Below are 20,141 nucleotides of genomic sequence, written 5' to 3' on the forward strand. Positions count from 1 at the left end.
TTGAAGACAGAAGAAACAGCAGCCCCCACAACAGGAACTGGTCTGACAGTGACAGCTGGGCCTCAGTGTGGTCAGAAGCTGGCTGATGCCACCACTGGGCCATATTATTCCTGCGGGACATGAGCCAGTCATCTCACGGAACATCGACAGCACACAAGTACACTCTGAAACCTGACATAACTTTGTCCAATTACAGACAAAAACAAGGCACCATATGACCCACCAAATACCAAACATCTCCCTGTGCTGGTTACTGAGCAATCGCTGCTTTTTACCATTACTTTGTTTATCTTAAGTTTTTATTTAAATTCCAGTTAGTTAACATGCAGTTTAATATTAGTTTCAAGAGTAGAATTGAGTGATTCATCGCTTACATACAACACCCAGTGCTCATGACAACAAGTGCCCTCCTTAGAACCCATCACCCATGAAGCCCATTCCATAAACCTGTGACCCACCCAGAAGCTTGACAGCTTCTCAGTACTAACCATCTTTTCTGTTGGGATTTGTGGTAATATTAAAACAAATGACGTTCTTTAAAATTTTTTTAACGTTTATTCATTTTTGAGAGAAAGAGAGAGACAGAGTGCAAGCAGGGGTAGGGCAGAGAATCAGGGAGACACAGAATCCTAGTCAGGCTCCAGATTCTGAGCTGTTAGCACGGAGCCCCACGCGGGGCTTGAACTCATGGACCGTGAGATCATGACCTGAGCCCAAGCCGGATGCTTAACCAACTGAGCCAACCAGGTGCCCCAAAACAAATGACTTTTTGATAATTCGATTCCACTCTAATCAATCTTGGAACACCTATATTACTTAGCGAAACAACACACAACACATTACTTAAAAACAATTATGCATTAGGACAAGATCCGTTCCATGTGCAGATGGGCCTATGGATTTAATGTAACAGAAAAACACAGTTAATGATACTGTTTCAGGTCCAGTTTGCAAAGAACCTCAGAGAAAGTACACATTGTGTAGTTTTAATATAGTATCAAAGATGAATATCCATAATTATCTGAAACGGTTATAATACATACTATTCTCCTATATTTGGTCAAGGATATAAATTTTTTCATATACTTCAACCAAAACAACACAATAGATGCAGAAGCAAATCTGAACATCCAGTGGTCTTCTAAGGAGACAGACAAGAAAGAGACTTGCAAAAATGTACAATGGAACAAAACCAGTATTCTCACTGCCCCTTTTATTTGGGAACATTGGTACTTTCCACACAAACAATATTTCTGTTTTCATGTGATTGTACACGAATTAATAAATATATGAACCTGTTTTAGTCCTACTGTGGTAAATAAGGATCGATAGAATCCACAGACACACAATTCTCCCTGGGATCCTCACTAATTTGTAAGACTGTAGAGATATCCTGAGAACAAAATGCTGGAGAATCAGTGACTCACACAGCTCCTGGTGCACAACTCAGGGACACAGTGGGACAAAGAGCGCTCTGTGCAATAGGTGAGGAGTCCAGGCCAAGTCCCAGGTCCCCAGGCCTGCCTCTCAGGGACTCTGCCCCAGGGCGGCTTCGGGGGCAGGGAAGCCCAGTACTGGGGAGTCCCCATCTGCCCTGGTTTCACTTCTCCCTGTCACAACCTGTGTCAGGTCCTTCTGCCTGGATACTGATGACGCGGCCTCGGTTCACACACCTATTAGTGTCCAGTTTCTGGAGACGCCAATCAGCGGCACCGTGGTTCCGGGGTATAAAGTTTCCGCATCCGCCTCCTGAGACTCACATTTGTCCTCAGACCCCGAGGATGCGGTTCGTGATGTCCCGAACTCTGCTCCTGCTGCTGTTGGGGGCCTTGGCCGCGCCCCAGACCTGGGCGGGTGAGTGCGGGGTCGGGAGGAAAGGGACTCTAAGGGGCAGGAGCGAAGAAACCGCCCGGCGGGGAAGCGGAACCCCCGGGGAGGCGACTGTCCACCGCCCGGACCCAGACCTCCACCCGCGCCTCGCCCCGGGCTCCCCTCCCCCGTCCCTCCCGGACTCCGTCCTGCTCTCCCCAACTCGGGTCCCCCTCCCCTCCCGTCCCCTTCCCCTGGGACCCGGGCCCCGCGCGGGGAGGAGGGTCGGGCGGGGTCTCAGCCCCTCCGCGCCCGCAGGCTCCCACTCCCTGAGGTATTTCTACACGGCGGTGTCCCGGCCCGGCCTCGGGGAGCCCCGCTTCATCGCCGTGGGCTACGTGGACGACACTCAGTTCGTGCGGTTCGACAGCGACGCCCCGAATCCCAGGGAAGAGCCGCAGGCGCCGTGGATAGAGCAGGAGGGGCCGGAGTATTGGGACCGGAACACCCGGATTTACTTGGACAGCGCACAGATTTTCCGAGTGAACCTGAACACGATGCTCCGCTACTACAACCAGAGCGAGTCCGGTGAGCGACACGGGCCGGGTCCAGGTCACGACCCCCATCCCCACGGACGGGCCGGGGTCGCCCCGAGTCTCCGGGTCTGAGCGCTGCCCCGAGGCCTCGAGACCCCCGTCCCACGACCCTGAAAGAGCCCGAGGGAGGTTTTAGGCGGGTTTACTTTCGGTTTCACCTTAATCACTGCTGCTCTGGGGGCGGGGCGGGGACAGGGTCGCACAACATCCAGAGAATGTATGGCTGTGACGTGGGACCCGACGGCCGCCTCCTCCGCGGGTACAGTCAGGACTCCTATGACGGCAAGGATTACATCGCCCTGAACGAGGACCTGCGCTCCTGGACCGCGGCGGACACCGCGGCGCAGATCACCCGCCGCAAGTGGGAGGAGGCGGGTGCGGCGGAAAACTTAGGGAACTACCTGGAGGGCACGTGCGTGGAGTGGCTCGCCAAATACCTGGACATGGGGAAGGAGACGCTGCTGCGCGCAGGTACCGGGACCGCGGGGCCTCCTCGATCTCCCCTCCACTGGGGCTGGCTGCCCACGAGGAAGGGAAAATGGACTCAGTGTCAGACCCCTCCCACGGGTGGGAAGAGGGAGATCCGCCTGGGAGTTCATATGCCTACTAGAGACTGACTCACCTTGAGGGTGCTTTTCTCTAAAAGAGAGACAGGAATCCAGTTTCTCCCTGGGGTGCAGGTTGAGACATCCCAGAAATAACCCATCAGCAGTTCCCTCTGACCCTGGCAGCCACCTTGTGAACCCTGACCTTCCCTCTCAAGGCCTTGTCTCCATCTGGGAACATATTTGGAGATCTGACTCCGGGTTTTCTGAGTCACTCACCCTCCATCACACTCAGGACCACAGTGTGTTCCCCCCTTGGACCTGCAGTCTCCTTCCTGGGCTTCTCTCCCTGATTCCAGAACTTAACAAGAATCAGGAGATCCCAAAGGCTAGACTGCTGTCTGGGTTTTGTACTTCTTCCATCCAGACCAGTTGTCCTGTCCACCTCAGGATGGTCACGTGGATGCAGTTTCAGTGGCCCATAAAGCTAAACCACAGTGTGGATTCTCTGTTTCTTCTTCCTCAGAATCTCCCAACACACGGGTGACCCACCACCGCATCTCTGACCGTGAGGTGACCCTGAGGTGCTGGGCCCTGGGCTTCTACCCTGCGGAGATCACCCTGACCTGGCAGCGTGATGGGGAGGACCACACCCAGGACACAGAGCTTGTGGAGACCAGGCCTGCGGGAGATGGGACCTTCCAGAAGTGGGCAGCTGTGGTGGTGCCTTCTGGAGAGGAGCAGAGATACACGTGCCATGTGCAGCATGAGGGGCTGCCTGAGCCCATCACCCTGAGATGGGGTAAGGAGGGTTTGGGATAGAGTCCCGTGTCAGGGAAAGCAGGGCCCTTCTGGAAATTTCAGAGTCAGGACTGAAGCCGGAGGTCTGGGCCCCTCACCTTCCATCCCTTTCCAGAGCCATCGTCTCTGCCCTTCATCACCATTCTGGGCATCATTGCTGGTGTGGCTGTCCTTGTGGTCACTTTGGTGGTTGGAGCTGTGATCTGGAGGAAGAAGTTTTCAGGTAGGAACAGAGTGGGGGGATGTGAGTTCTCTTGTCCCACTGGGGGTTTTCCTAGGTAGCACATTGTCCTGACTGGTTCCTGGGCAGTTCCATCCACACACATGGACCTGCCCACTCTGGAGCCATTACTAACAATCACTCTGTAGCAAAGCACTTGTGAAAATGAAGAACAGATTTTCACTTGGTAATTCTGGTGACGGGGACCTGATTCCCAGCAGTGACAGGACAGAGAGGAAGGTCCCTGCTGAGGTCAGACCTCCAGCAAGTCAGGTGGTCCTGTGACCCCACACCTCTTTCTTCATGTGTCCCAATCCTGTCCTGGGTGTTCAGTCAGAACTCTGGAAACTTCATTGTGGACCAGAACTAGGAGGTTGCTCTAGGATCACATGGCCCACCTGTCCCAGATCTCTAACATGCTATTTTCTTCCACAGGAGGAAAGGGACCAAGCTATTCTCATGCTGCACGTAAGTATGGAGGGGGTGATCCCTGAAACCTGGAATTGTGTAGACAGGACCCCATGGGTCACCCCCCTTCCCCCTTGGCTGCTCCTTTAGTCTCAACTCCTATGGCTCTGATCGTGTCCTGTTTGTTCTACCCCAGGCGACGACAGTACCCAGGGCTCTGATTCGTCTCTAATGGCTCCTAAAGGTAAGACTCTGGAGGGTGAAGTGGGGAGGAGTGGTGGCACTAGGGACACTTTGAGCATGTGGGGGGCTGTTGAGTATGTGGCACTTATGTGACTGACCTAAATGTGTTCATGATGATTTTTTTTCACAGTTTGAGACCCGCTGCCTGTGGAGAACTGAGCGATGCAGGATCTGTTCACACTCCCACTTGGTGACATCAAGATCCCCTGACTTTCTTCAGATGGTGTCAGATGTGTCTGTGTTCCTATTAGCATATTGTGAGGACGCAGGAGACTGGCCCCCATGCCCACCATGACCCCTACCATACTGATTTGTGTTCCGTCTCCATCCCTGTCTTTCCTTCATGTTGGGCTGAGTACTGACGCCTTACTTCCCTACTGAAAATGAGAATCCTGATAGGAATTTGTGTTTTGTAATTCTTGGTATGTGGGCATGATGAGGTAATAAAAGAGAAGATTTGTAAAATTGCAAGAGAAAATAAATGAAAGCCCTGAGAACCTCCCAGAACCCGCATATTTCCTGTGCTGTGTCTGTTGCAGGTGGGGACAGGAGAGGGCTGGAAGAGCCGAGCGGGGACAGGGCCTGGGTCCAGTCGGTGCTCAGTGCATAATTAGTGTGACGTGCTCCCTCCTCAGCTGGGTCATGTCTCTGCTCCTTGTCCTGGTCCCTTCTGTGGAACCTTGTCTCACCAGGACCTGAGATCATAGGGGCTTGGATGTCACCTGTCACCAGGAGCTTGTGCAGCAAGAGCTTCCTGTGACTGGGTCAGCCCAGGCTCCATCCAGGCTCATGACCTTAGCCACATCTTTTGGGTGGTTTTCTTTTCCTTGTTTCTGTGGAGCATCAGGCCTGTTCTTGCTCTTGTGTCCAAGTTCCTGTCTCATTCTCCCCGGGTGACCCCGATAGTTATGGCACCAGGAGTCCTTTGGGCTGTCGTTCCGCAGGCCTAGGTGGGCCCTGCACACAGGGGTCTCTGGGGTTTGGAGAGGTGAATTTTCAGATTCATCCAATCTTCCCCGTCCTCTCGAACTGTCTTCTGGATTATTCTTTAGATTCTGGAGGTAGGAGGAGTCTGAGAGTTTCTCATCGTTATTATACTTCAGTTAGTTTCTACCTTCCCTGCCTCTCTATGCCCTCTCCCTGCTCTTAGTTCTAGTGATGCTGGTTCTGGCTCTCATCCACGTTCATGGATTTATAAAGCAGGGTCTAATGTAGATTTCTATTTGGTTGGAGAAAGGGCCCGTAGAGGCTGAGTACAGTAATTCTGAAGACATGACTCTAACTGTGTGTTGTGCTGTGCAGGGAAAACGCTGTAGGAGGGGGGAGCTGAGCAGAGAGGGTGGGGGGGGGAGCAGCCTTGGGGAAAAGTAGAGGCGGCACTGATGGTGAGGTGGGGGCACTTTGTACGGGAGCTGCCACGGACCGGCTGTGCCTGAGGCTCATCCAGAAGACAGAGGTCCTCTCTGCTGACCACTTGTTCCACTGATAATCTCGTGTGCCACGTGCAGGACCTGCTATTTTTTCATCTGGGACACCTCAGTAATTAAGAAGAGGCAAACATGCTGGTCTTGCAGAGAATATGTCCTAGGGGTGAGGGACAGACTCTACTTGACCCTGGATCAATTTGGGGACTGAAGGCATTGACCCCATTGAGCAGTCAGAAATCCAAGTATAACTTCTGACTCCCCTGAAACTTAAATACTGCCACTAATAACGTACTGTTGATAAGAAGCCTTACTGAAAACAGGAACAGTCACTTAACACATATTTTGTTGTTACATGGATATGTAACATGTATTCTTACAATAAATTAAGGTGGAGAAAATAGTAAGAAAACATAAGACAAACGGCATTGACAGCACTTATTGTAGAAAAGACCACATATCGGTGGATGTGCATAGTTCAAACCAGTGTTAATTCAGAGTCAACCATATACTGTATAAATGTGGTAAATAAGGGAAGTGTTTAAATGGAAATTGGTAGGTGCTTTGAGGAAGGTGACCCAGAGAATTACCTGTGTGGGACAGGGAAGGTGGCTACTTTACTACGGTGGTAAGTGTGAGCCTCACTGGGAAGCTGACCTCTGAGAGATGTGTGGGACACAAGGAATTGTTGAAGAGTATGTCTCAGGGAGTTCTTTCCAGGCAGTGGAACCTCCAGGCACACGCACTAGGGCAGGAGCGTGTCCTTGTTCAAGGAAGGGTGAGAGGCCACTGTGGCTGGAGCAGAGAGCATGTGAAATGCGGTCAGATGTCTAGGTCTAGGATTAGAAGGCTTTTGAGTTTTCTCTGAGTGACATGTGGAGTCACCAGATGGTTTAGATCAGATGGTTCACGTCGTACTACTTGTCTTAGCAGCATCTGTTTGCTGCTGTGCAGAATTGAGAGGTGAAGGGCGGGACACCAGTAGGGAGACTGTAGGGAGCCTGTGCCTTTTCCAGGAGGGGGGATGTTGGATTTATTTTGGGGTTTCAAGAGAGAAAATAAGAGGGAGTGACTGTACTCTGGTTAGTGTCTGCGTGTGTGTGTGTGAGTGTATGTTCTGGATACAATTAAAGATGAACTTAGCAGCATGTCCTTATGTATTAATTCTGCGTTGTGAGAAGGAGGAATCACGGACAGCATCCAATACTTCAGACTGCAAGAAGAAAGGAGCAGTGTCTTCCAATCAAACAGGGAAGATTTTGGAAGTAGGACATTTGGGGAAGCAGCATCACAGGCACCCCATTAGGAGTGTGGAAAATGAGATTATTAGAAATACAGGTGAGGTTGGCTGTTGGATACAGATCACAGGGTAGGAGAAATATCTGGGTTGGAAAAATAGATATGGATGTTGACATCATATAAATGATGTTTAGAGCCTTTAGCATAGATGAGGTCACCAAGGGGATGATGGCCATAGAAGAGAAAGGAACAGGACCAAACCCTGGACTTGTCAGCACTAAGCAAGCGGATCAGAGCAAACCTAGAGCACACTGCCCAGTTCTGGTTCTGCACCTAGAAGGCACACACTCCAGGGAGACCCAGCCTTCCGTGTGCACTGGAATTTCCTGGACTTAGGAAGAGGTAGACAGTCTGCAATAGAGCATGAGATTCTGGGTTTATAACAAGTTTGGTGCTGCTTCTGGTCTTCAGGTCACACGCTGAGAACCAAGCACATAAAGCACGATTCCCACATGGCTGTGCCTCACCCTCTTCTGTGGGGCTTATTAAGTAGTGATTCCTGGGCCCACGCCCAACACTCTAACATGGTAAGTGGGGAGAGGCCTGAGCATTTTGTAACAAACCTACAAGCAATCCTGGGGTTCCACCAGATAGAGTTGCAGTGAAGTCACTGATGAGAGCCCTCATTGTGGGAAGGGGTCTTACATCCACATTTAAATGTTGTTTTTTCTAGGAAGAAAAATGCAAGGCCTGCTGGGAGATACATATTTTCTCTCACTGGGGGCAGAGCCAGGTGGCAGATTGAGGAAGTGGTTATCAGCTCAACATAAAATCTCTGAGATAACAAGAGTGTAGATCTTAAATGTTTGCCCCACACAAGGAAATGGTAACTATGTGACAAGGTGCAGGTCTAGGCTAATGCTATGGTTGTAAGCATTTTGCAGCATAGAAACGTATCAAGTCAAGAAACTGTAGCCTTAAACTGACACAATGGTGTATGTCAGTTATATCTCAGTAAAACTGGTGAAAAAAAGTCTGAAATCATGCTCTCTGACGCTATTCCCTACATCGACTTCTGCCTCTTTGTGATACATGTGCACAGTTACAGACTGGGATGAGAGAAAGAGAATGTGGGGCCTTGTTCTATTTCAAGGAAAGTCACAAACCAGGCTTGAGTCTACACAGATGGGAACAGAATCCACAATGGACCCGAGGGGGAGGCTCACATATAGCCAGGGCCCTGCTGCTGGGTATAGATGTCACCCTCACAACAGAGTCCCCTGACATAGGACACTGGATCCGGAGGCTAGGACTGCTGTTGCTGCTGCCCCTTGCAACTAACTGCATGACACCACTGTCACTCAAACACCTGTGCCAAATGCCATGTAGTGCGGTCCCAGCCTATCTGTCCCATGTCCTGAGAGTCTGGCAGGTGGTCACGTGACTGAAGTTTCATGCCATGTCCAATGCAAGAGTGTTTGGCAAAGTGGGTTCTCCTCTCCATGGTCTCTGCCCTCCGTCAACATTTTTAAATGTGGAAGTTTTTCATATGGGAAGAGGATACTAGCTCTGGGCATGGAAGTTGGGGGCCAGGAATGGAAAAAGAATGACAAATTGCAACATTTGGAGCAGTGATTTGAGACTACAACTTGATATGATACATTGTAGGCACTCAGGTCAGATTGGAGGAAGGAGTGACTAAATACAGCGTCTTTCAACTTTTCCCCTTGATAGTTGTTATGGGATCCAGCTTTACTCCAGTTGTACTCACAAGGAAGTGGAGTAGCACTGTCGGGTGATGAAGTGATTGTTCAAAATGTCTTCTCCAGCCTTTGTCTCCTCCTAGGATTAAGTTACCCAGATCTGTAACACTTCAGATGATCCTTGTACATACACAGACACTTCATATTTCTTTGTACATGCCCGTATTTCTGAGCAGAGTATCCAAAATTTACCAGGTTTTATGTGACCCTCACAAAAGTCTGCAAAATCATCCCAGGTTAGACATTGTGCTCCTCCACCTCTGGTCCACGAACAGCTAGTAATCAAACTGTTTTTAGCAGATCCAATGACGATATACAGGCTTATTTTTGTCTCGATTGCCAGTCTGAGACAGGATAAGGTTTCACTTTCATTTCTGTCTCTATCTGTTTGTGGGCTGATGCACATTCACAGACCAGTGCTGGCTCACACAAGACACAGATCACCACTGGTTTAGGTAGACTTGTATTCTACCACCTGGTCTGGTGCTGGATAAATCGCAGAAATGAAACAATTGTGAATGGGGATCCTCTTCCAGTAACACAGTAGACTAAGTTTTAAGGCTGCCTCTTCCTATAAAAACAACTAATCATGATTTATACATACATGTATAAAATAATATGTATACAATATATATTATATATTGTATATATTTCACCCACAAGAAAAATCAGGAGAATAATAATCATTTAGGCCAAAATATAATAATGGGCAAAAAGCTAGGGATGATCGTTGCTCTGATACTCAAGGTGTATTTCAAATCTAGAAAATCTTAGCTTGACCTCTCAGGCTCATGAACTTACTAGACAGGAAATAATGTCCAGAGCTTATTCTATTTCATAAGAAACACCTCTCCCTGAAAATATGGGAGTTAAGATTCATAGATTCATATCCTCAGGAAAGGGTGACATGAATCACATCAACTCTATCTTCAAGAATAAGAAGAAATTATTCTAAGGAGGTTTGCTTGGAGCTAACACAAAGTGACCAAAATAGCTACTTCAAAGAATTTGCAATGACAGACTAACCCTTCTGTGATTTGTAATCCAAATTTGCTTTGCTATTTTGGGTCAAAGTACCTTCAAGTCATTAGTTTAGTTTATTATTGTCCTGGATTGATATTGACTCAAATTTATAAGAAAGAAACAAATTTCTCTAGAGAAATCTACATTTAAGCTATGTGTCAAAAAATTTGCAGAAAGAATTGCACAAAGAAAAGGAGAAACTCGCAGCATGAAATGTAAAGTACAAACGGGAAAAAGACTGATTGAGTAGCTTTAGAAAGAATAGGTAGTAAAAAGAAGGTCATAAAACTTCAATATTGCACTCGTAGGACATAAAATATAACAGGACCAGGATACGATATAAATATATAAATATATGTTATTTGAATAAATATTAGTATATGACATAAAGAAAAAATGCTAGTAAAGATAAACAGCAACATTTTATAATGATAAAAGTATCAAACTATCAGAAGGATGAAACAATTCTGCATATATAGTCACCTAATAACTCAGTGCCAAATACATGAAAACAAAACAGACAGAACTTGAGAAACAGACAATACAACAGTAAGAGTCAGAAACTGCAATACATCACTTTCCATAATGAATAGAACATCTATGCAGAGATCAATAAACATAAGGAAGACTTGAGCCGTACTATAAACCAATAGTACAAATCTGACATTTACTGACCATTCCAGCCATCCACAGAATATAGATTCTTTCAAATGCACTTGGAGATTTCTTGAAGATAAATCATATATATTCCATTATACGTGTGTGTGTCTGCATGTTAATGTGTGTGTGTGTGCGCGCATATGTGTGTATACCACCTCTTTTTTATCCATTCATCAGTGGATGGACATTTGCGCTCTCTTCATCATTTAGCTCTTGTTGATAATGCTGCTATAAACGTTGGGGTGCATGTACCCCTACAAATATGTATTTTTGTACCCTTTGCGTAAATACCTGGTACTGCAATTGCTGGATCATAGGGTATTTGTATTATCAGTTTTCTGAGGAACCTCCATACTGTTCTCCAGAGTGGCTACACCAGTTTACATTCCCACCAACACTGCAAGAGGGTTCCCCCTTCTCCACATACTTGACAACATCTGTTATTTCCTGTGCTGTTCATTTTAGATATACTGGCAGCAAAATGTGAGCATATTTTCTTCCATTTTTTTAACATTTGTGTTTATTTATTTATTTTTAATATAATTTATTGTCAAGTTGGCTAACATACACTGTATGAAGTGTGCTCTTGGTTTTGGGGGTATATTCCCACGGTTCATCACTTACATACATCACCCACTGCTCATCCCAACAAGTGCCCTCCTCAAAGCCCATCACCATTTTCCCCTCTCCCCTGCCCCCTATAAACCCGCAGTTTGTTCTTTGTATTTAAGAGTCACTTATGGTTTGCCTCCCTCCATCTCTGTGACTATATTTTCCCCTTCCCTTCCCCCATGGTCTTCTGTTAAGTTTCTGAAGTTCCACATATCAGTGAAAACATATATCTGTCTCTCTCTGACTGACTTATTTCACTTAGCATAATACCTTCCAGTTCCATCCACGTTGCTGCAGATGGCAGGATTTCATTCTTTCTCATGATGTTAGCATATTTTCACATGTCTGTTAGCCATCTGAATGTCTTCTTTAGAAAAGTGTTTTCTAAAGTCATGTCTTCTGCCCATTTATTAACTGGGTTATTTGCTTTTTGGGTGTGGAGTTTGCTAAGTTCTTTATAGATTTGGGAAACTAATCCTTTATCAGATATGTCATTTGCAAATATCTTCTCCCATTCTCTAGATTGTCTTTTACTTTGGTTGGTTGTTTCCTTCCCTGTGCAGAAGGTTTTTATCTTGATGAACTCCCAGTAGTTCATGTTTGCTTTTGTTTCCCTTGCCTCCAGCAATTTGTACAGTAAGAAGCTGTTATGGATTTTGATGGGTTCCTACCTCAAATTTAGGTCTTTCATCCATTTTGAATTTCCTGTTGTGTATGGTGTAAGAAAGTTGTCCCACTTAATTCTTCTTCCTGTTGCTGTTCAGTGTTCCCAACACCATTTGTTACAGAGACTATCTTTTTTCCATTGGATATTCATTGCTGCTTTGTCAAAAATTAGCTGACCATATAGTTGTGGGTCCATTTCTGAATTTTCTATTCTGTTCCATTGATCTATGTGTCTGCTTTTGTGCCAGTACCATACTGTCTTGATGACTACAGCTTTGTAATACAGCTTGAAATCTGGAATTGTGATGCCTCCAGTTTTTTTGTTTTTCAGAGTTTCCTTGGCTATTTGGGGTCTTCTGTGGTTCCATACAAATTTTAGGATTGTTTGTTTTAGCTCTGTGAAAAATGCTGGTGGTATTTTGACTGGGATTGTATTAAATTATAGATTGCTTTGAGGAGGATAGACATTTGAACAATATTTGTTCTTCCAATCCATGAGCATGGAATGCTTTCCCATTTCTTTGTATCCTCAATTTCTTTATAGGTGTTCTATAGTTATCAATGAGAGTGCAGAACTTTTTCCTCTTTAGTTAGGTTTATTCCTAGGTATCTTATTGGTTTTGGTGTAATTCCAAACAGGGTTGATTCCTTGTTTCTTTTTTTGTTTCCTGCCTCATTATTGGTGTATACAAATGCAACAGATTTCTCTACATTGATTTAACAATCTGTAACTTTTCTGAATTCATGTGTTAGTTCTAGCAATTTTTGGGTGGAATCTTTCAGGTTTTCTACACAGAGTATTATGATTTCTGTGAAGAGTGAAAGTTTGAATACTTCCTTGCCAATTTGGATGCCTTTTCTTTCATTTTGTTATCTGATTGCTGAAGCTAAGACTTCCAGTAGTATGTTAAATAGTAATGGTGAGACTGGACATTCTTGTCTTGTTCCTGACCATAGGGGAAAGTTTCTCAGTTTTTCTCCATTGAGGATGATTTTATCTATGGGTTTTTCATAAATGCCCTTTATGATGTTGAGGCATATTCCATCTATCCCTATTTGTAGAAGGTATTTATCAAGCATGGATGCTGTATTTTGTCAAATGCTTTTTCTGCATGTATTGACAGGATCATATGGTCCTTGTCTTTCTTTTATTAATGTGGGATATCATGTTGATTGATTTGCAAACATTGAACCAAACCCACAGCCCAGGAATAAATCCCACTTGATCATGGTAATACTTCTTTTAATGTATTGTTGAATTCGATTTGCTAGTATTTTGTTGAGCATTTTTGCATCCTTGTTCATCAAGGGTTTTCGCCCGTAATTCTCCTTTTTGATGGGGTCTTTCTCTGGTTTTGGAATCAAGGTAATGCTGGCTTTGTAGAATCAGTTTGGACGTTTTCCTTCCATTCCTATTTATTGGAACAGTTTGAGAAGAATAGGAACACTTTGAGAAGAATTCTTTCTTTATTTTTTTTTTTAATTTTTTTTTCAACGTTTTTTATTTATTTTTTTTGGGACAGAGAGAAACAGAGCATGAACGGGGGAGGGGCAGAGAGAGAGGGAGACACAGCATCGGAAACAGGCTCCAGGCTCCGAGCCATCAGCCCAGAGCCTGACGCGGGGCTCGAACTCACAGACCGCAAGATTGTGACCTGGCTGAAGTCGGACGCTTAACCGACTGCGCCACCCAGGCGCCCCGAGAAGAATTCTTTAAATGTCTGGTAGAATTCCCCTGGGAAGCTGTCAGGCCCAGGACATTTGTTTGTTGGGAGATTTTTGAATACAATTCAATCTCTTTGCTTGTTATATATCTGTTCAAATTTTCTATTCCTGTTTCAGTTTTTTTAGTTTGTAAGTTTCTAGGAATTTTCCATTTCTCCCAGATTTCCCAGTTTTCTGGAATATAATTTTCATAGTATTCTTTCATAATTGTTTGTATTTCTGTAGTGTTGGTTGTGATCTCCCCTCTTTCATTTATAATATTATCTTTTGGGGGTCTTTTTTCTTTTTGACATGTGAGGCTAGAGGGTTATCAGTTTTATTCTTTCAAAAAACCAGACTTAGTTTTGTTGATCTGTTCTACTAGGGTTTTGTTTGTTTGTTTGTTTCTATATGGTTTCTTTCTGCTCTAATCTTTATTATTTCCCTTCTCTGCTGGCTTTAGGTTGTATTTGCTGTTCCTTTTCTAGCTTCTTTAGGTGTAAGATTATGTTGTGTATTTGAGACCTTTCTTGCTTCTTGAGATAGGCCTCTATTGCAATATACTTTCCTATTAGGACTGCCTTCGCTTCATCCCACAGGTTTTGAACTGTCATGTTTTCATTTTCATTTGCATCTGGGTAATTTTTAATTTCCCGGTTAACCCTCTCATTCTTTTGTAGGATATTCTTTAACCTCCGTGTATTTGATGGCTTTACAAATTTTTTCTTGTGGTTAACTTCAAATCTCATGGTGTTGTGGTCTAAAAATGTGCATGGTATGACCTTGATCTGTTTGTTTTTGTTGAGGGCTGATTTGTGACCCCTGTGTGATCTCTTCTGGAGAATGTCCCATGTGCTCTCAAAAAGAATGTGTATTCTGCTGCTTTAGGAAGAAATGTTCTGAATATATATTTTAGATCCATCCAGTTCAGTGTGTCATTTAAAGCTGTTGTTTCCTTGTTGGTTTTCTGCTTAGATGGTCAGTCCAATGATGTAAATGGGGTGTTAAAGTCCTCTACTACGATTGTATTATTATCAATGACTTCCTTTATATTTGTGATTAGTTGATTTATATATTTGTGTTCTGTCAATTTTGGGGCATAAATGTTTACAATTGTTTTATATTCTTTCTCGATTGACCCCTTAATGATGATGTAATGTCCTTCTTCATCTCTTGGTACAGTCTTTGGTTTAAAATATAGTTCATCTGGGGGGCGCCTGGGTGGCGCAGTCAGTTAAGCGTCCGACTTCAGCCAGGTCACGATCTCGCGGTCCGTGAGTTCGAGCCCCGCGTCAGGCTCTTGGGCTGATGGCTCAGAGCCTGGAGCCTGTTTCCGATTCTGTGTCTCCCTCTCTCTCTGCCCCTCCCCCGTTCATGCTCTGTCTCTCTCTGTCCCAAAAATAAATAAACGTTGAAAAAAAATTAAAAAAAAATATAGTTCATCTGATATAAGTATGGCTATTCTGGCTTTCTTTTGACGTCCATTAGCATGGTAGTTTGTCCTCCAACCCGTCACTTTCAATCTGCAGGTGTCATTAGGTCTAAAATGAACCCTTTGTAGGAAGCATATAGATGGATCTTGTTGTTTTGTCCATTCTGATACCATAAATCTTTTGATTAGAGCATTTAATACATTTACAGTCAGAATAATTATTGAAATATATGGCTTTAGTGCCCTATGTTACCTGTAGAGTTGGTGTTCTGGTGATGTTCTCTGGTCCTTTCTAGTTTTTTGTGCTTTTGTTCTTTTTTTTTTCCACTCAAGGACTCCCCCTTACAATGTCTTTCAAGGGGAGCCATGGTGGCTAAGTCGGTTAAGCATGTGATTTCGGCTCAGGTCATGATCTTACAGTTTTTGAGTTTGAGTCCTGCATAGGGTGAGCTGGGGCCTTGGTTCAGCTGAGCCTGGCCTCTCTCTCTCTCTCTCTCTGTCTCTCTGTGCCTCATGGGATTCTCTCTCTCTCTCTCTTGCTCACTTGCACCCTCTCTCTCTCAAAAAAATATTTTTTCCTTCAGGACTGGTCTTAAACTCCTTTAGTTTTTGTTTGTCTTGGAAACTATTATCTCTCCTTCTGTTCTGAATGACAACCTTGCCGGGTAAAGAATTCTTGGCTGCATATTTTTCCCATTCATCACATTGTATGTGTCCTGCCACTCCTTTGTGGCCTGCCAAGTTTCTGTGGACAGGGCTGCTGAGAACCTGTTCTGTCTTCCCTTGTATGATAAGGACTTTTTTCCCCCTTGCTGCTTTCAGGATTCTTTCCTAGTCTGTGTGTTTTGTGAATTTCACTATGATATGCCTTGCTGATGATCAGCTTTTGTTGAATTTAATGGGAGTTTTCTGTGCTTTTGGATTTTGATGTCTGTGTCCTTACACAGATTAGGGAAACTTTCAACTATAATTTGTTTGAATAAACCTTGATATTGATTCGTTCCTCTAATTCATCCATCCTCATTTTGATGAACTCTAATTGGGTTTGCATTTCAGTTACAGCATTTTTTTAACTATTTTTTTTTTTAATTTTTTTTTTCAACGTTTATTTATTTTTGGGACAGAGAGAGACAGAGCATGAACGGGGGAGGGGCAGAGAGAGAGGGAGACACAGAATCGGAAACAGGCTCCAGGCTCTGAGCCATCAGCCCAGAGCCTGACGCGGGGCTCGAACTCACGGACCGTGAGATCGTGACCTGGCTGAAGTCAGACGCTTAACCGACTGCGCCACCCAGGCGCCCCTTAACTATTTTTTAAATTTACATCCAAATTAGTAAGCATATACTGCAACAAAGATTTCAGGAGTAGATTCCCTAATGCCCCCTACCCATTTAGCCCATCCCCCTCCCTCAACTCCTCCAGTAACCCTCAGTTTGTTCTCCATATTTATGATTCTTTTCTGTTTTGTCCCTCTCACTGTTTTTATATTATTTTTGCTTCCCTTCCCTTATGTTCATCTGTTTTGTCTCTTAAAGTCCTCATATGAGTGAAGTCATATGATTTTTGTTTTTCTCAGGCTGACTAATTTCACTCAGCATAATACCCTCCAGTTCCATCCACATAGTTGCAAATGGCAAGATTTCATTCTTTTTGATTGCCGAGTCATACTCCATTTTATATACTTACCACTTCTTCTTTATCCATTCATCCATCAATGAACACTTGGGTTCTTTCCATACTTCGGCTATTGTTAGTGCTGCTATAAACATGGGGATGCATGTGTCCCTTTGAATCAGCATACCTGTATCCCTTGGATAAATACCTAAGAGTGCAATTGCTGAGTCATAGTAGTTCTATTTTTAATTTTTTGAGGAACCTCCATACTGTTTTCCAGAGTGGCTGCACCAGGTTGCATTCTCACCAGCAATGCAAAAGAGATCCTTCTTTCTCTGCATCCTCGCCAACATCTGTTGTTGCCTGAGTTGTTAATGTGAGCCATTCTGACAGAAGTCAGGTGGTATCTCATGGTGGTTTTGATTTGCATTTCCCTGATGATGAGTGATGTTGAGCATTTTTTCATGTGTCAGTTGGCCATCTGGATGCCTTCTTTGGAGAAGTGTCTATTCATGTCTTTTGCCCATTTCTTCACTGGATTATTTGATTTTGGGTGTTAAGTTTGGCAAGTTCTTTATAGATTTTGGATACTAACCCTTTATCTGATATGTCGTTTGTAAATATCTTCTCCCATTCTGTCAGTTGCCTTTGAGTTTTGCTGATTGTTTCCTTCTCTGTACAGAAGATTTTTATGTTGATGAGGTCCCAGTAGTTCATTTTTGGTTTTGTTTGCCTTGCCTCTGGAGACGTGTTGAGTAAGGTGTTGCTGTGGCCAAGATCAGAGAGGTTTTTGCCTGCTTTCTCCTTGAGGATTTTGATGGCTTCCTGTCTTACACTGAAATCTTTCATCCATTTTGAGTTTATTTTTGTGTATGGTGTAAGAAAGTGGTCCAGGGTCATTCTTCTGCATGTCGCTGTCCAGCTTCCTCAGCACCACTTGCTGAAGAGACTGTCTTTATTCCATTGGATATTCTTTCCTGCTTTGTCAAAGATTAGTTGGTCATACGTTTGTGGGTCTATTTCTGGATTCTCTATTCTGTTCCATCGATCTGAGTGTCTATTTTTGTGCCATCAGCTACAGCATTTTTAATTTTGACCTGACTAGATTTTAGTTCTTTTATTACTGCAGAAAAGATTCTGTAGTGTCTTCTATGTATATTTCAAGCCCAGCTAGTATTCTTATAAATGTTGTTTTAAATTCTAGTACAGACATCTTACTTATATCTGTATTGATGAAATCACTGACTGAGAAATCTATTTCTTGCTCTTTCTTTTGGTGTGAATTCCTCTCTCTTGTCATTTTTCCCAGAACAGAAAAGAAAGAAAAAAACAAAGCAAAACAGAGACTATCAAAAAAGTGAGATCCTGGGTGTGTTTTGTCTGTTTGTTAAAATAATCTATATCCAAAAAACAAAAATTATAATCATAATAAAAATAAAATAAAATGAAAATACACAAATACACAAAATAAAATATATATAAATTAAGAAAATGAAAATAAAACATAAAAAAGGAATTTTTAAAACTAAGAAAATAAATGAAAAAATAATGTAAAAAACAAAGAATAAAAGTAAAAGAGGAGCTCAATCCTATTTTCCCTAGAGTTGAAGCTTTGCTGTATTTTATGATCAGTAGAGATGGTGGGAAGAAGTGCTGTCCATCTGGAGGAGGGGCCTGTTGTGTTGATTCTGAGGTAGAAATGTGACTTCATAGCGCAGTGGTCAGGGCTTGGTGTAAGCAGTTCTCGCGTCCGCTAGATGGCGCTGTTTTGCTTCCCGAAGCCTTTCAGGGCTGATGGGCTGATGAATGCGGAAGCTCCCACTCTCCAGCACTGGAGCTGAAAGATTGCGCCCCCAATTTTTCAGAAATCCCTCACAGAAAAGCAAGCAATTACTTCGCTTATGTCCCGTTTCCCTTCTTTTGCATGTGGCTATCCAGTTTTCCCAGTATCATTTGTTAAAACGAATGTCCTGTCCCATGAATTGTTTTAGCACCCTTGTCTTCAATCACTTGGCCATATATCCAAAGATATTTTCTGGACCCTGTTTTTTCATAAGTCTGTATACCTGTTTTTATGCCAGTACTATAATGCCTTGATTTCTGTAGCTTTATAGTAAGGCTTGATAGCTCTGGGTCTGACCTTTTTTACCACAAGCATGTGACTGAGTTTCAAAACTCCAAGTTTTAGGGATTCCCCTGGCCCGGACCAGCGCTGTTCCCTAGGAGAGGATCTCGCTCCACTTTTGCTGTTTGCAGGCGATGCCAGGAAAGTGGTGGCACAACCATGTAGTTGTTCCGAGTTTCTGGCAAAACAGAGCAGAATGCGGCACCACAGCTCTCTCCCCTGAGCTCAAGGCCCTGCTCCTACACTTGGGAGCAATGGAGCACGTGGGTGCCCCTGTCCTTCTTGTGACCCGGGGATCCTCAGAGCAGACTGTCACTCCTGGGACTCCTCCCACGTTGCCACTTGAGCACCTGTAAGCCAGGCACACCCCCACAGCAGCGGGCTAAAGTTCAGATTGTGCGCTGCTTATAATGCTTGTGGTAGCTCTGTAAGCAGGCTCCCTGCCTGCTGCCCTAACTGCAGCTTTGGCTCCCCCAAATCAATCTCCTGCCTCCTACCTTCCAGAAGGTGGTCACTTTTCTACTTGTAGACTTAGAGTTTTTGTTCTCTCCAAACTCCAGTTGATTTCTCGAGTGTTCAAAGTGATTTGATAACTATCTGGCCGAGTTCCAGGGATGAGACAAACTTAGGGTCCCCCTCCTCCCCTGCCACCTGAACTCCTCCCCAAGAACCCACTCTTACAAGGCCTGTGTCCGGCCTCACACCCCTCAGGACTCAGCTAAACAGCAGTTTGAAAAGTGCCCAGGACCTACGTGAAGGGCACCCACTTACTAATCTTGTTTTTGTTTTCTCCTGTTTTTGTTTTACTTCCAGCATAGTTAATGAGCAGTGTTATACGAGTGTTGGATGCACAATATAGGGAGTCCACAGTTTTATACATTGCTCTGTGCCTGTCGGGATAAGTGTATTCTTAATCCCTTTCACCTGTTTCACCCACCCCCCACCCCCACCTGCCCTCTGGTAACCATCCATATGTTCTCTATAGTTCTGAGTCTGGTTTTCGGTGTATCTCTTTTTCGCTTGGTTCCTTTGTTTTGTTTCTTATGTTCCACATAGGACTGAAATCATATTGTATTTGTCTTTCTCTGACTGACTTATTTCGCTTAGCATTATGCTCTCGTGATCCATTCATTGTGCTGCAAATGGCAAGATTTCATTCTTTTTTGTGGCCGAGTAACAGTCCGTTGCATAAATATAACCGCATCTTGGGGGCACCTGAGTGTCTCATTTGGTTCAGCCTATGACTCTTGATTTTGG

The 20,141-nt window shown here is 44.3% G+C and overlaps 2 protein-coding genes across 2 annotated transcripts in view; one reads left to right on the plus strand and one right to left on the minus strand.

The window, feature by feature from the left end:
* LOC124528157 (class I histocompatibility antigen, Gogo-B*0103 alpha chain-like) overlaps positions 1 to 20,141 on the minus strand; it is a 215,970-nt gene that overhangs the window by 45,391 nt on the left and 150,438 nt on the right. The window lies entirely within an intron of this gene.
* LOC124528160 (BOLA class I histocompatibility antigen, alpha chain BL3-7-like) lies at positions 1,744 to 5,129 on the plus strand. Its single transcript, XM_047101571.1, has 8 exons — positions 1,744 to 1,854; positions 2,128 to 2,397; positions 2,601 to 2,876; positions 3,477 to 3,752; positions 3,867 to 3,974; positions 4,407 to 4,439; positions 4,576 to 4,623; positions 4,753 to 5,129. The coding sequence occupies exons 1-8, from the start codon at positions 1,782 to 1,784 to the stop codon at positions 4,755 to 4,757; spliced, it is 1,089 nt and encodes a 362-aa protein (XP_046957527.1). The 5' UTR covers positions 1,744 to 1,781; the 3' UTR covers positions 4,758 to 5,129.

The sequence above is a fragment of the Lynx rufus genome, unplaced genomic scaffold, assembly GCF_022079265.1.
Source record: "Lynx rufus isolate CCGP_SWC_20201006 ecotype Redwood Valley unplaced genomic scaffold, mLynRuf1.p SCAF_6, whole genome shotgun sequence".
Lineage (NCBI taxonomy): Eukaryota > Metazoa > Chordata > Mammalia > Carnivora > Felidae > Lynx > Lynx rufus.

What these genes read in the sequence shown, in the direction of transcription:
- LOC124528160 (XM_047101571.1), top strand. Translation starts at nt 1,782, where the DNA reads ATGCGGTTCGTGATGTCCCGAACTCTGCTCCTGCTGCTGTTGGGGGCC. An exon ending in CTACAACCAGAGCGAGTCCG is followed by an intron (nt 2,398 to 2,600) that starts GTGAGCGACACG and finishes GGGCGGGGACAG; the next exon opens with GGTCGCACAACATCCAGAGA. An exon ending in CTGGAGGAAGAAGTTTTCAG is followed by an intron (nt 3,975 to 4,406) that starts GTAGGAACAGAG and finishes TTTCTTCCACAG; the next exon opens with GAGGAAAGGGACCAAGCTAT.